At 47.8% G+C, this 13814-nt stretch overlaps 1 protein-coding gene across 4 annotated transcripts in view; it reads right to left on the reverse strand.

Moving 5' to 3' along the window:
* Nucleotides 1–13814, reverse strand: part of LOC122487571 (core histone macro-H2A.1) — a 79098-nt gene that overhangs the window by 36962 nt on the left and 28322 nt on the right. For all 4 annotated transcript variants that reach the window (XM_043588278.1, XM_043588271.1, XM_043588260.1 and 1 more), the window contains exons 3-4: nucleotides 10425–10531; nucleotides 9801–9998 (exon numbers count right to left, since the gene is read on the reverse strand). In XM_043588278.1, coding sequence (XP_043444213.1) covers nucleotides 9801–9998; nucleotides 10425–10531 — 305 coding nt within the window. The remainder of the gene's footprint in view (nucleotides 1–9800; nucleotides 9999–10424; nucleotides 10532–13814) is intronic.

Genomic DNA, 13814 nt, shown 5'->3' on the forward strand with positions numbered 1-13814 from the left:
GCACATGCGAAAGCTAAATGGTCATGAAGACAATGCACAGCCATCAGACTGGCTAAAATTTAACTCTCAAAACAGCCTGCCTTGGCAAGAATGTAGAACTGGATTCCCCATTTGCTGCAATGGGAATGCTCACTTTCACCACCACTCGGGAAAACTATTTGGCACTCTCTACTAAAGCTGAACATATGAATACCCTATGATACCACAATTCCACTTAAAAGTATACTCCCAAGACAATACAACATGTGTGCACCAAAAGGCATGTACTTTCATAGCAGGAATATTGGTAGGAGCCTCAAATTGCAAGCAACTTAAATCTCTCAAGAGCAGAATGGATAACCACGTGGTGGTAAATTCCAACCATGCAACACACAGACTCAGTGCTGTATGCTACATACAATAACCTAAATGAATCAAACACAATGTTAAGACAAAAATAAAGAAAAAAAAATACACCCTAATGGAGTTAAATGTACTATGGAGATTAAAAAGGTCCCTTACCTCGCTCAGATGCCACCTAAGTGTCTGTACCTAATTTTTTATTTATAGTTGTGTATTTGTGGGAGAACTGGATGTCAGTGGTCAAAAGGGTCAAACTTTCAACTAGAGTTCCAGTCCAAAAGTATGACGTGGGAAGACCCTGACCCTCACCTCCACCATAGACACACCCAATCTCCAGCTACTGATAGAGCAATTCCTTCTGAAGAACTGAAGACTGACTGAACAGCTTTTGTCCAACAAAGATAAAGAGACCACACAGAAAATAACAGAAGGAAAGAGACACAGTGATGAAGGGAACCCCCCACTGCTGCTGCGAAGTGCAGTAGGGAAGGAGATACTGAGGGACTGGGAGCAAATTTGTTAGCCTTGGGCACAGAAAAAAAGCCTCGATTTAAAACAGCAGCTAGTAGGGATGCCTGGATGGCTCAGTTGGTTAAGAGTCTGACTTCGGCTCAAGTCATGATCTCATGGCTCATGACTCAGCCCTGCGTCAGGCTCTGTGCGTTGACAGTGTGGAGTCTGCTTGGGATTGTCTCTCTCTTCTCTCTCTGCCCCTCGCCCTCTGGTTCATGCGTTCTCTCTCTCTCTCTCTCTCTCTCTCTCTCTCTCTCCCTCCCTCCCTCCCTCCCTCTCTCAAAATAAATAAATAAACTTAAAAAAAAGAGTGGCTAGTATATAAAAGATCTAGATCCTCTGGCCCTCTTCTGCTCGTGCGCATTCTTTCTCTCTCTCTCTCTCAAAAATAAATAAATATTGTAAAAAGAGCAGCTAGTGTATAAAAGATCCAGCGCTATAACTCCACCAAATGACAGGGAAGCTGCTGGAACTCTTTTCACGTCAGAGGGGCTGATGAGTGCCATGGTTTACATTTCCCCTATACCTTGGTATAATGGGTGGATGAGAGCAGGGTCCCAGGGCTCCAGATCCAATATCCTTGATGAACACAGATGAAAAATCCTCAACAAAGTATTAGCAAACTGCATTCAATGCAAGAATACATTAAAAGGATCATTCACCATAATCAAGTGGGATTTTTAGTCTAAGGATGCAGGATGGTTCGGTATTAGCAAATTAATCAACATGATGTACCACCATCAACACAATAAAAGATAAAAATCACATGATCATCTCAACAGATACAGAAAAAGCATGTGACACAATTCAACATCCATTCATGATAAAAACTCTCAATAAAGTAGGTTTAGAGGGAATATACTTCAACATAATAAAGGCCATATATGAAAAACAGCAAACATCATACACTCACTGGTGAAAAAGTGGGAGCTTTTCCTCTATCAGGAATAAGACAAGGATGCCCACTCTCACCATTTTTATTCAACATAGTACTGGAAGTCCTAGCCCCAGCAATCAAAAAAGAAAAACAAAAATAAAAGGGATGCAAATTGGTAAAGAAGTTAAAGGGTCACTCTATGCAGATGATGCGATACCATACATAGAAAACCCTAAAGACTCCATCAAAAAGCTACTAGAAGTAATCGATGAATTCAGTATAGTTGCAGGATATAAAGTTAATACACAGTAATTGGTGTGTATACACTAAAAATGAAAGAGCAGAAAGAGAAATTAAGAAAACAATCCCATTTACAATTGCACAAAAAGAATAAAATACCTAGGAATACACTTAACCCAGGCAGTCAAAGACCAGTGCCCTGAAAACTATCAAGAAATTGAAGACAACACAAACAAATGAAAAGATATTCCACCCGCACGGAATGGAATAATATTGTTAATATGTCCATACTACCCAAAGCAATCTACAGACTCAACACAATCCCTACCACATTTTTCACAAAAGTAGAACAAGTAAAACCAACATTTGTATAGAACCACAAAAGACCCCAAACAGCCAAAGCAATCTTGAGAAAGAAGAACAAAACTGGAGATATCACAGTCACAGATTTCAAGATACACTCCAAAAGCTGTAGCAATCAAAACAGTACGGTACTGACACAAAAACAGACACACAGATCAACGGAACAGAATCGAGAAATAAACCCATGCTTATATGGTCAATTAATCTACAACAAAGGCAAGAATATACAATGGGAAAAGACAGTCTCTTCAACAAAGGGTGGGGGGAAACTGGACAGCTACATGCAGAAGAAAAATACTGGACCACTTTCTCATACCACACACAAAAATAAGCTCAAAAGGGATTAAAGACCCAAATGTGAGACAATAAGCCATAAAAACAGAAGAAAACATAGGCAGTAATTTCTCTGATATTGGCCTTAGCAACATTTATGTAGATATGTCTCCCCACGCAAGGGAAACAAAAGCAAAAATAAACTATTGGGACTACATCAAACTAAAAAGCTTCCGCACAGCTAAGGAAACCATCAAGAAAATGAAAACGGTGGTGGTGAGGGGGGTGCTCCTGTGTGGCTCAGTCAGTTAAGCATCCGACTTCAGCTCAGGTCATGATCTCACAGTTTCTTGGAGCTGGAGCCGGCTTCGGATACCGTGTTTCCCTCTGTCTCTCTCTGTCCCGCCCCTGCTCGTGCTCTGTCTGTCTCTCTCAAAAATAAATATTAAAAAAATAAGAAGATGAAAAGGCAGCCTACGAAATAGCAAATGATATTTGCCATGATATACCTAATAAGGTATAATATCTAAAATATATAAAGAACTTATACAACTCAACACCAAAATAAGAGTCGAATAAAAAACAGGCAGAGAGAGGCACCTGGGTGGCTCAGTCAGTTAAGCATCCAATTTCAACTCAGGTCATGATCTCACGGTTTGTGAGTTCGAGCCCCATATCGGGCTCTGTGCTGACGGCTCAGAGCCTGGAGCCTGTTTCAGATTCTGTGTCTCCCTCTCTCTTTCTGCCCCTCCCCCACTCACACTCTGTCTTTCCCTCTGAAATTAAAACATTAAAACATTAAAAAAAAAAAAGTCTGAGAACATGAATAGACATTTTTCCAAAGAGGACATACAGATGGCTAACAGATACATAAAAAGATGCTCAACATCATTAATCGTCAGGGAAAACGCAAAGCAAAACCACAATGAGGTATCATTTCACACCTATGAAAATAGCTAAAATCAAAAGGACAAGAAATAACAATTGTGGGCGAAAATATGGAGAAAAAAGAAGCCCTGGTGGGATTACAGAATGGTGCAGCCACTATGCAAAACAAGAAAATACAGTTGCCATGTGATTCAACAATTCCACTACTGGCTATTGACCCAAAGAAAACGAAAACACTAATTTGACAAGAGACACGCACCCCTATGTTTACTGCAGTATTATTTGCAATAATGAGTAGAGAGAAGCAGCCCAAGTGAATATCAATAGATGAATGGATAAAGAAGTGGCACATACACATTTAATACACATTCACATACAAAAGAATATTACTCAGTCGTATCAAAGAATGAGATCTTGCCATTCGCAACAATATAGACGGACCTAGAGAGCGTTATGCTAAGTGAGATAAGTCAGAGAAAGATAAATACCAAGATTTCGCTTACTTGCGCAATCTAAAAAGCAAAAGAGATAAGTAAACAAAAAGCAGAAACAGAATCATAAATACAGAGAACTCGTGGTTGCCAGAGGGGAGGGGGTTGGATGGGAAGGGCAAAATGGGTGCAGGGCAGTAGTAGGTGCAGGCTTCCGGTTATGGAGGGAAGAAGTCACACGGATAAAAGGTCCAGCATGGAAGATAAAATCAATGCTACCGTAACGATGCTGCACAGTGACAGATGACAGCTACACGTGCGGCGAACGCAGTAAAAACATCCAGAGAAGACCCATCACTGTGTTGAGGGCCCAAAACTAACTTAACATTGTAGGGCAACTACACTGCTTTTTTAAAATACTCCCCCAAAAGGTACAGACTTCCAGCGAGGAGATAAGTACAGGGGATGTAAGGTGCGGCCGGACAACCATAGCTAACACTGCTGTATGGCATATGTGAAAGTTGTTGACAGTCAGTCCTAAGGGTTCCCATCATAAAGAAAAACACTTTTTTTTGTATCTCTATGAGACAAGGGAGGTCATCTAAACTTAGTGTGATAATCACTTCATGATGTATTTAAGTGAGGTCCTTATGCTGTATACTTGAATACGTGTAGTGCTGCACGCCAAGCACAGCTCAATAAAACTGGAAAACAGTGCAATAGAGAACGAGAGGGGGAAATTGTAAGCAGGGTATATATTGCAAAGGCACAAATATATTCACGATGAGCCCAGAATGTGGTATTAAAAAAACTTTTTAAGCTGTTGCCCCACTCACCTACAACAGAAGGCGTTCAGCCCTCCACCAACAGAACAGAGGGGCTTCTGCCAAGGAAAAGTAAGTGGTCCACGGTCAAAGGTCATACAAGTGACATTATGTTTGGGCTCTGAAATTGTGCATTTCATTTCTGGTTCTACTAGTGATGTAACCTTGAGAAAACTGCTGGACTTCCCTCTGCCTTCAATTCCTTGTGGGGAAAAGGAGTCTAAGGTGAGAGAACTCCTGATAAGCCACTGGCCTTGATAGAAGGCTGCCAAACCCTGTCTGTACAGGACGGGCCTTTCCTCCCCAGTTCTCTCCAGCCTCTATACCTGGCAAATGGCTGTCTCTTCCGCGCAAGGTTCCCAGCCCAAGACAGGGTAGTCGCACTCAGGTGCCTCGTGAGATATCACTACATTCAAATCATTAGTAATTGTTTCATGAACTTTTACATAAAGCCTGTAGTCAGGGACTATTTCCCTTCCCAGCCTCTCGGATTAAAATGCCATTTTCTTTTAAGAAATGGTGATAGTGGTAGATTCTTTTCGGATCCTGGCCCGAAGGGGAAACGCTAGCAAGCAATACTCTTTGTCCATCTCTTAAATGTTGATTTTGGAGAATTCTGTATTGTTCTACAAATCTCAAAGCCCCCATGTATTGTACCTGCACCCTGTTTTGTTCTGAATGGCACAAATCCTCATCAGTCAGAGTCAGTGGCCTTTTTAAGAACACATAGGACTGAGTGTCCAAAATGCCTTATGTGAAATCATCAATCCAGGATTCCCTATGCACACTCTCTTTCACCTTGATGTCCGACCTGCTAGAAAGCTCATTAAAAGGCCAGCAAAATTGGCCTCTTAATTGCAAGGATGGCGGCTTCTCGAAAGAACCAATCTCTTTCTTTGGCATCCCTAACCCAAACATTCACCACTCAATTTTCAGTTTCAATATTTATTTCTCAAAAAAGAAACAGGTGCTCTCCCAAAATCACCTCGGGCTTTCTGCCAGGCAGCGAGGAGCAAGCCTATCTTCATGATCCAGAGGGTGATTTCCACACGGCGCTGGAGCTCAGTTAGGGTGGTAGTGCGGATTTAGGTTTAAATAATCCTACGTGAGACTGAATCACTGTATTGTGCAGCTGAAACTAATATGACGCTGTAGGTTAACTAACTGGAATTTGAATAAAAACTTAAGGAAAAAATAAGAAAAATCCTAGATGAGACCTTTTTTTATACAGATTTTTGGCAACAACTATCTATCTTCTTGGAGATCTCGTAAAGACTATCCTATGGCTCTCGGTAAACATTCTGACAAGGGGTGTTAACCTGGAAGATTTAAGCATAAACGGTTTCCTTTGAATCTTCAGCATTTTATGCCCTTGAAAACCTTATCTTGGGAAGGATTCCTAGGCTTCTCCAACTGCCAAAGGTGTGCATGTTATGGAAATGTTGGAACCTCACATGCCAAGTCCTGTTGAGTTCTCCCTGGGAGGGAGACAGGCACACTTACTTGCTGGTCGTCTGCCAGTCACCTCTCCTACCAGTCACCTGAGGGCCCAGACACCTTACCCTCTCAGGTCTCTGTTCAAGGGTCACCTTACCAAAGAAGCCTCACCTGTGTGAAGTAACACGGCTCGTGCTGTCACTCTGCTGTATTTTTGTCACCGCACCCGCCTGTACCCACAGCCCTTCTGGAATGACTCTGCCTCTCCTTGCTAGACCAGAGCAGAGCTCACCGAGCACCAGGGGAGGGCAAGGGCCTTTGTTCACTGTGTCCTCACTCCCAAGAGTAATAATGGGCACGTGCAGGCTGGGTGAATACTGATCGAACGAACGCATCTTCTTTCGACAACTTTGGCGCTGAATGTTAAAAGAACAAGGCAGATTTTGGAATTTCTTAATGGCACAAAATGTTCTCGATGTGACCAAGAACCATCAGAAAACGGTCTGCTTCAGCAAGTTCACACTGGGGACTTTATCCTACAGGTGCGTGGGCACACACACCCATCAACCATCGCGGTCACTGTGGCACTGTCTGTCGGAACGCTCGGGACAGCTGTAGGCTCATCCACAGAGACGTGGTTAACACGGTACTGCACACTGTAGAGGCCACTCGCACCACATCATGAAACAGAAAGAACCAGCCATATAGTCAGAGCTGTAGAACAAGTCAGTAGCAGCAGCACCCAACCCGTGTGCTGCACACCCTTCCCGTCCTTCTCCACAAAGCCAGTGAGCAGGCGCCCTTAAGCACTGCCCCACCCTGCAAAAGCACTGGGTAACAGGACTTATTTATATCCAAAGGCAGGTATGACGAGGAGGACTGTATGGGCCTATACGCTTTTCCATGCGTAGACTTTCTGAAAGGCCCATAAAAATTCACTGCAGAGACTGCTCTGGGGAGGAGTGGGGGGCCGTGGCGAGAGGGGGACTTCTTACAGCACTCTCTTTCATACCATCCCAACTCTGACACCTATTACCTCGTCAGAAACATGATGCAAATAGGCACAGTCATTGAAGCATAAGGCTGGATTGCACCCCTTCATTTCATGGGAGGGGGTAAACTGAGGCACAGACTTGGCTGAGGCCACCCAAGTAAGAAGGAGGAGCCCTAAGGCACCACCAGGGCCCCGGACTCCTGGCTGCGGTGGGTTTTGGCACCTTCTCCAACCGGTTCCACAATAGCTGACTCAGCTGTCACAACTGGAGACTCTCAAAACCTTCCAATTACATAGAACTGGGGGGAAAATTATGATTTGGAATTCACGTGTTGACACTTGAAAAATACCAACTCCCTTTTACTCCAAGTGCTTTAGCATGTTAGGAAGGCTTTCTCTGCATGTCTCTGGAAAGGTTATTTTCAGAACATTCCACTTAAACCTGGAGATGCAGGTTTTCTGCTGTTTCTGGGAGCTGACACCACAATTTACATTAAACAAATGTTTTGAAAATTAGCTGTTCACGGTTCCAATTTCAGCTTCCCCCAGGGTTTAATGTTAGCCAAATACTGGTACAGTAAGCAGACAATGTGTTTTATTGTGTGGAAGAAAAACAGACCACCATAACAGACTTCCTGCTTTTGTAATCAAGGGAAAAGCTGAATGTTCGAGTGATTATTGGCATATGGTTATTAGAAACACTGAGTTCCAAATATAGCTACTAGGAGCTGAACACACACACACACACACACACACACACACACACACACCCTTCATTTGAAGTCCAAAAAGAAAGACACAGCATTCTTAGTGTTTGCTTAAGTGGGACAGCAGAAAGTCATCAGGCAGAAACTAATAGGGGAAGTAGTGGGATGACGGGAGCGGGGTTCAGCCCAGGGTTGCCCGAGACAAAGAATCAGAGAGGCTGCTCAGACGTCAACCAGCAGTGGGCCTGCATTAACAAGGGCCATGGCTAGGGCCACAGCCAGAAGAAGGCTCAGCCAAGCACTAAGGGCACCAGCTCCCTGAGGCCCATGTTCAAGAGATGACGGACTTGGCATCTTGATCCTCAAACATTTAGAAAGGCTTACCCATGCACCTTTCCCCTGCCTTCCCTGCCCCACTATTCCCAGCAAATGCAAATGCTAGAACGGTTCAATATGCTAATTTTACAGTTGGTGAGCATGAGTAAGAGAGCATTCTGCAACATCCTCGCCTGGTCCTGAGCCTCCCCCAGGGACTAGGTGGAGCACAAGCGTCTGGCAAGAACCTACAGGACACTCCTCAGGAACAGGTTTCTCTCTCACAGAGCTGGGAGTGATTCTCAGGTGGGGTGGGGCAGGGCAAGGTGGTATCCTGGTGGCAAGAGGAATTCAGATTTTGTTTTTAGGGAATCATGTGTCTGCGCCCAGAAGGGTGTACAAGAACTTCAACTACCAAAGGCCAGCGAACAGCGTAGACACAAACTTGGGAGCCTGGGGCCTGCTCTGTGGACTGGCTCAGAGGAGAGGATGTGCTGGGAGTGTGGCCCCGAGCCTAGCCCCGGGTCAGTGCTGCTGCAGCCTGTCCTGGGAAGGTGTCCTCACCACCTCATCAGGTAAGAGGCTTGGGTTTTGCTCGGAAGAACGTGCTGACACTGCATCTGATCCACAAGGCATTTCCACCAGCTACTACTGAGGGTCTCACAAAACAGCCAGGTCGCCTACTGCCAGGGGTAAATTCCTCCTCGTCTGGCTGGAGACCAGAAGGATCACACCTGAGGTGGGGGCCCAGGGCAGGGCAGCTTACATTCCATTTTACTGATGATGAGCTTTCATTGCACTGTCCCTCATTTGTTGGCCCCGGAGGTTCTGACAACAGCTCAAAGGTGGGGACAGGTGAGGGAGGAACACAGAGCACGTGTTCCAGTTGCTTCCAGTTGCGCCCGCCCTTGATCCTGCTGATACTCAGACAGGTAAGAGCAACCACCTGCAGACCCAGACCTCCCGAGGGTGGGCTGCTGTGCTGCGTGCAGTGAGGAGCGAACATGGGGATCAGCTGGCCTGCCCCACCCAAGAAAACATTAGGTCACACTAATGAGAGGGCTTCACTCACCACAAAAAGACCAGCACCTAGGACCTGCTTGGTGTAGGCTGGGTTTGGTAGGGGCACCTGAATAACACATCTATTTTTCTCCTTAACAAGGCAACCGTCCTACAGAGCCAACTGTCTGAACCATCCTACTGGAAGATGCACAGTGGAGGACACGCAGGCACAGTAACACAGTGACAGTTCCGAGAGGCAGCCAGTACCTGTGGGTAGGACCCGATGGCAGCCACCCCTAGCACAGGAAAGCTCCTGCACACGCAGGTCCCTTCCCAGAGGTGGAAGCATCTCCCTGGCAGGCCAGGAATGGGCTCTTCCAGCCTGGGGCTATCTGCCCCAGACCCTCCTCACACCCCCTTGCCTACCGGGATCCGGTCCCCCAATTCTGCCCACCTGAGCTGGACTAGCCTCTCCGCAAGCAGCTCCCATATGTTCCTCCTTAGTCCTCGGATAAGTCTCAGCACAAAGGAGCCACTCATGACCTCACCTGCTTGCACCTGCCCCAACCCGCCCACTCCTGCGAAATCACATACCTTGGATTTCCGAGCCCCTTTCTTGCCTCCTGCTTTCTTAGACACGGGCTTCTTCTGGGATGGAGACTTGGCCTTTTTGGCTGGGGGTGGTGTGATGATGGCTTCCAACTTCCCTTTGGATCCTCGTTTCTTTGCTAGCAACTCCGGATGGATGTTTGGTAACACTCCCCCACTGGCTATGGTGACTCCTTTTAGCAGCTTGCAGGAAAATCAAAGTAGCAGATGGTGAGCCAGCCCACCCTGTCTCTGACCTTCAAGAAGCCGGCCCTGCCCATTCACATTCTTGCTTTGGGTTGGGATGAAGAGCTCCTTCATCCACAGGATCTACAAGGATGCTGATGAGACCCAGGCTCACTATACAGGGAATAAGTCCTCAGGGTCCCTCACTCTGGTGAAATTTCCTATCTTTCCTCCAGGGAGAGCCAAATATCTTGTTTCATTCCCTCCTGCTCCCAAATAAAGCCTGGAGGAAGAACTGCCATGGGGGCGGAGAAGCTGCTAATGGTCCAAAATGCAGCCCAAACCTCTGAGAGCCAGCCAAACACCAACCTCCCTCCGTCTCTCGGCCACTGTGACTGCCTGCAGAAGCGTCTGGCGTGCGGGACGCGGAGGAGAGCCCCATACCTGATTTAGCTCTTCGTCGTTGGCCACGGCCAGCAGGATGTGCCGGGGGGTGACCCGCCCCTTCTTGTTGTCTCTTGCTGCGTTGCCAGCCAGCTCCAGAATCTCAGCTGTGGGGAGCAGAGGGGTAGAGCAGCTGGTCATGTTAGAGCATCAGGGGGTCCTGGGCATCCTCCTGATCCCCCCCCACAGTTCATGGTGCTGTGAATGGACACAGGCAGCAGCCTCATCAAACAGCTGCCCTGAGGTATGAAGCTGCAGGGGTCCTGCCTGGCCACACTTTGAGCGAAGCCACAGAGGTACCGAACGGAGCCAGGAGGCCCCCGGTCCATCTCCTTTGTTTTGGAGATGCGAACACGGAGGCTTAGAGAGAAGGGAGGAGCTGAGGGTCTCTGGGTGATAAGTGGTGGAGCTGACATGTGAACCTGTTTCCCAGAATGGGCTGCCCGCAGTCGGCACTCCACACGTCACCAGGACCGACCCTGCAGAGCCAGAGTGCGACCCTGAGAGGCAACCGAGCACCATAAGCAACGGCTCATGCATGTGTCCACGGGACGGTGGGGGGAGGTGGCTGAGCAAATCTGTTGACCAAAGCAATGTCCAACACTGCACATTCACACTCAAAGCCAAGAAAAAAAAAAAAGTTGTAATAGTCATTCTAGAGAAAAAATGAGATCTGAATGTCAACTGGATATTAGATACTAAAGGATTATTAATTTTCTGGGGTGTGACCATAGCATCAGTACCCTGTAGAGAAAACTGTTCGTAGGAGATACCTGCCCAAGTACTTGGGAGTGAACTATCTTGACGTCTGCAATTTAGTCTCTCAAACAATTCTGACAGACGCCATGGAGTAAAACTAACGTGGGGATATGCTACGTGCTGTTAAATCTAGGTGTGTGACACAAGCGTCCCTCCTTCAGCATTCTGTACGCTTGACACTGAAAAAAAAAAAAATGTTACCAGCTAGCAAGCTAGGAGTTCGGTCCCTGGTTGGTGGTTAGTCAAAGTCCCTTGGCCGGTCCTTCGGGGCAGGCTCTCACTGGACAGGGTGACAGCTCTGCCACAGCACCCAACCTGGGGGACAGCCAGTGCCCTTTGGCAAGAGGGTTTTTCTCCCTGGCAGCACAATGCTCTTGCTGTCAACATCATCACTGTGTCCTCATTTCCTTAACCCAGACTGTCTCAAAATGTATCTTACACCCCCTCCCCATGTCTGCAATTCTGCCCATGCTGTGGTCCTCTGGGCCCGGCTCAAGCCTGACCTCTTCCTGGTACTAAAGATTTCCTAGTATTCCAGGTCACGGTGTCAACACTGGATGTCTCCAGCAAAGGCAAAACTGAGACTCATTACAAAGTAAGTAGGGCAAACCTTGTAGCTACATGAAAATCCTGTCTTCAAAGTTTACAGTATTCCATGGTACACATCCACAAGTGCCAAGTGCCGAATCGAGTGCAGTAACTATGGTGTGTGTAGAATGCTGAAAAATTGCTTGGCTACTCACACAAATTCTCGTATTGGTAGAAGTGAAAAACCAGTCACACCTGGGACAGGTTTCCACTCTGAACCCAAGGCAGGACTTCATTTACTCCATAATCCCGTCAGTGAGCACACACCAACACTGGAGGCACCACAAGGCCCCTGGCCACCTGATGCTCCCAGGCCAGTGTCCCTCATGTTGAATTTCACAGTTGAGAGTCACCAGAGTGAGGCCCGGGGAGGGCCCGGGACAGGAGGAGAACCAGCCCACTTCCCACCCTGACTCGTTAGTCTCAGCAGGACTGTTTCCCAGCGCCCTGAGTGCAGGTGCAGGGGGAGACAGCCCCTCCAGCCATTTCACTGAAGCCTCCCTGTAAGTGATCATGGCGGAGTGTCCCTATGCCTAGCACAGATGGGCCTATTTTGGCCAATGCAGAAGAGGGTGCTTGGGATACCTCAGTGGCGCCAGGCCCCAGAGGCCATGAATGCAGAAATGAGCCCACCTCAGGCTTCTTCCTGCTGTGTTCACCGAGGAGGCAGCACACCTGTAACACTACTGTCCTGCCCATGGCTGGCGAGGAGCTGAAGTGGGAGCCTCACCTGGTGTGAGCACAGGCTCTAGGAGTGAGGGCAGAGGGAAGACAGTGAACTGTGGCCATCTCTGGCCGGAGACCAAGTGGCAAGAAGGCCAGAGAGGAGCAGGTGGCACCACAGAACTGAAGGCCATCTGGCATTCTTCCTGGCCTCAGCCATCCCCTCCGCTCCTTGCCACCCCTCCCCCCCCCCCCACTTTCTGACACCACAGGGAAACACGGGGCCATCCATATCTGCAGAGCCAGAATGCACACAAGGAGGCTGTTGGATTACAACCTTTTTCCAATAAGGTGCTAAGAATGCTTTACCTGGCCTGCATTAGAGACCCACAACGGAGCCGGAAGTCCTCCGGCATAATGGATTGACAGGATGGCTTCTCAGGCACGTGGACGTGGCCAGTTTCCTCTTCCCGCCCCCAGAGTGTCAGTGGAAGGCTCTCTCCCATGAGAAGGCACCATGGCCACTGTGGGCAAGGGCTGTGGTCTTAGGTTAGGCAGCGCTGCTTTAACTTTTTCTGTGTGCAGTGAAGATGGTGATGACAGATGCAAAGACTCAGAAGGTGGGTTTGGGCCGCTAATTTGGGTGGGAGACAGGCAGCATGTACAAGCATTTAAAGTACAGGAAGGACTGTGAGTAGCACCCGTGGCACAGCAATTGGAGATGAATTCTCTAGGAATTTCCCCCTCGATTCCAGCAGCGTTTGTGCCCCCGCCCGCTGCGCTCTTGCTTTGTGGCTAAAGGTTCTAGTGGCCTGAGCTTCCACACTTGGGCCATCTCAAGGCCTGCACTCACTTACTGCTAAGTCAGCACGGATCCACGTGCAAGCGACACTGAGGGATAGGTGTGTTGAGTGGGATGAGGAGCAGTGTAGCTCCTTGGAAAGAGCCAGGCTGTCACTCCTCTGCCTCCTTCACCAAGAAGCAGGAAAATCCCCAACTCTTTTCTGGCTGCAAACCCCATCCAGCATTCATTCTGCGAGTGCCAAGAGGACTGGCCCTCCTGCCCTCTAGCCCTCTACTGCCAAAGGGCAGGCCCTCAGCTCAGCCTGTGGGGAGGGAGAGGAGGTGTGGCAGGTGGGGAGAACAAAGAGGGGCACATATTCACACTCCAGCTAGTTGAGCAAGAGCCATACGTTCAGTTGACTCCTGCATGTTTTCCAGAGGGTAGTTACCATAGCAACTCCTTTGTCAAGGGACACACAAGACAGAGCACCTCTGAGACACACCTTTTATGAGAAGCCTGTTCCACGCCCGACCGTGCAGTGCACCGCAGCAGGCAGAGAGCCGGGGCAGTTCACAGCAGCCAAGAAAGACGGAGGC

The sequence above is a fragment of the Prionailurus bengalensis genome, chromosome A1 (genome assembly GCF_016509475.1).
Source record: "Prionailurus bengalensis isolate Pbe53 chromosome A1, Fcat_Pben_1.1_paternal_pri, whole genome shotgun sequence".
In the NCBI taxonomy this organism is placed as follows: domain Eukaryota; kingdom Metazoa; phylum Chordata; class Mammalia; order Carnivora; family Felidae; genus Prionailurus; species Prionailurus bengalensis.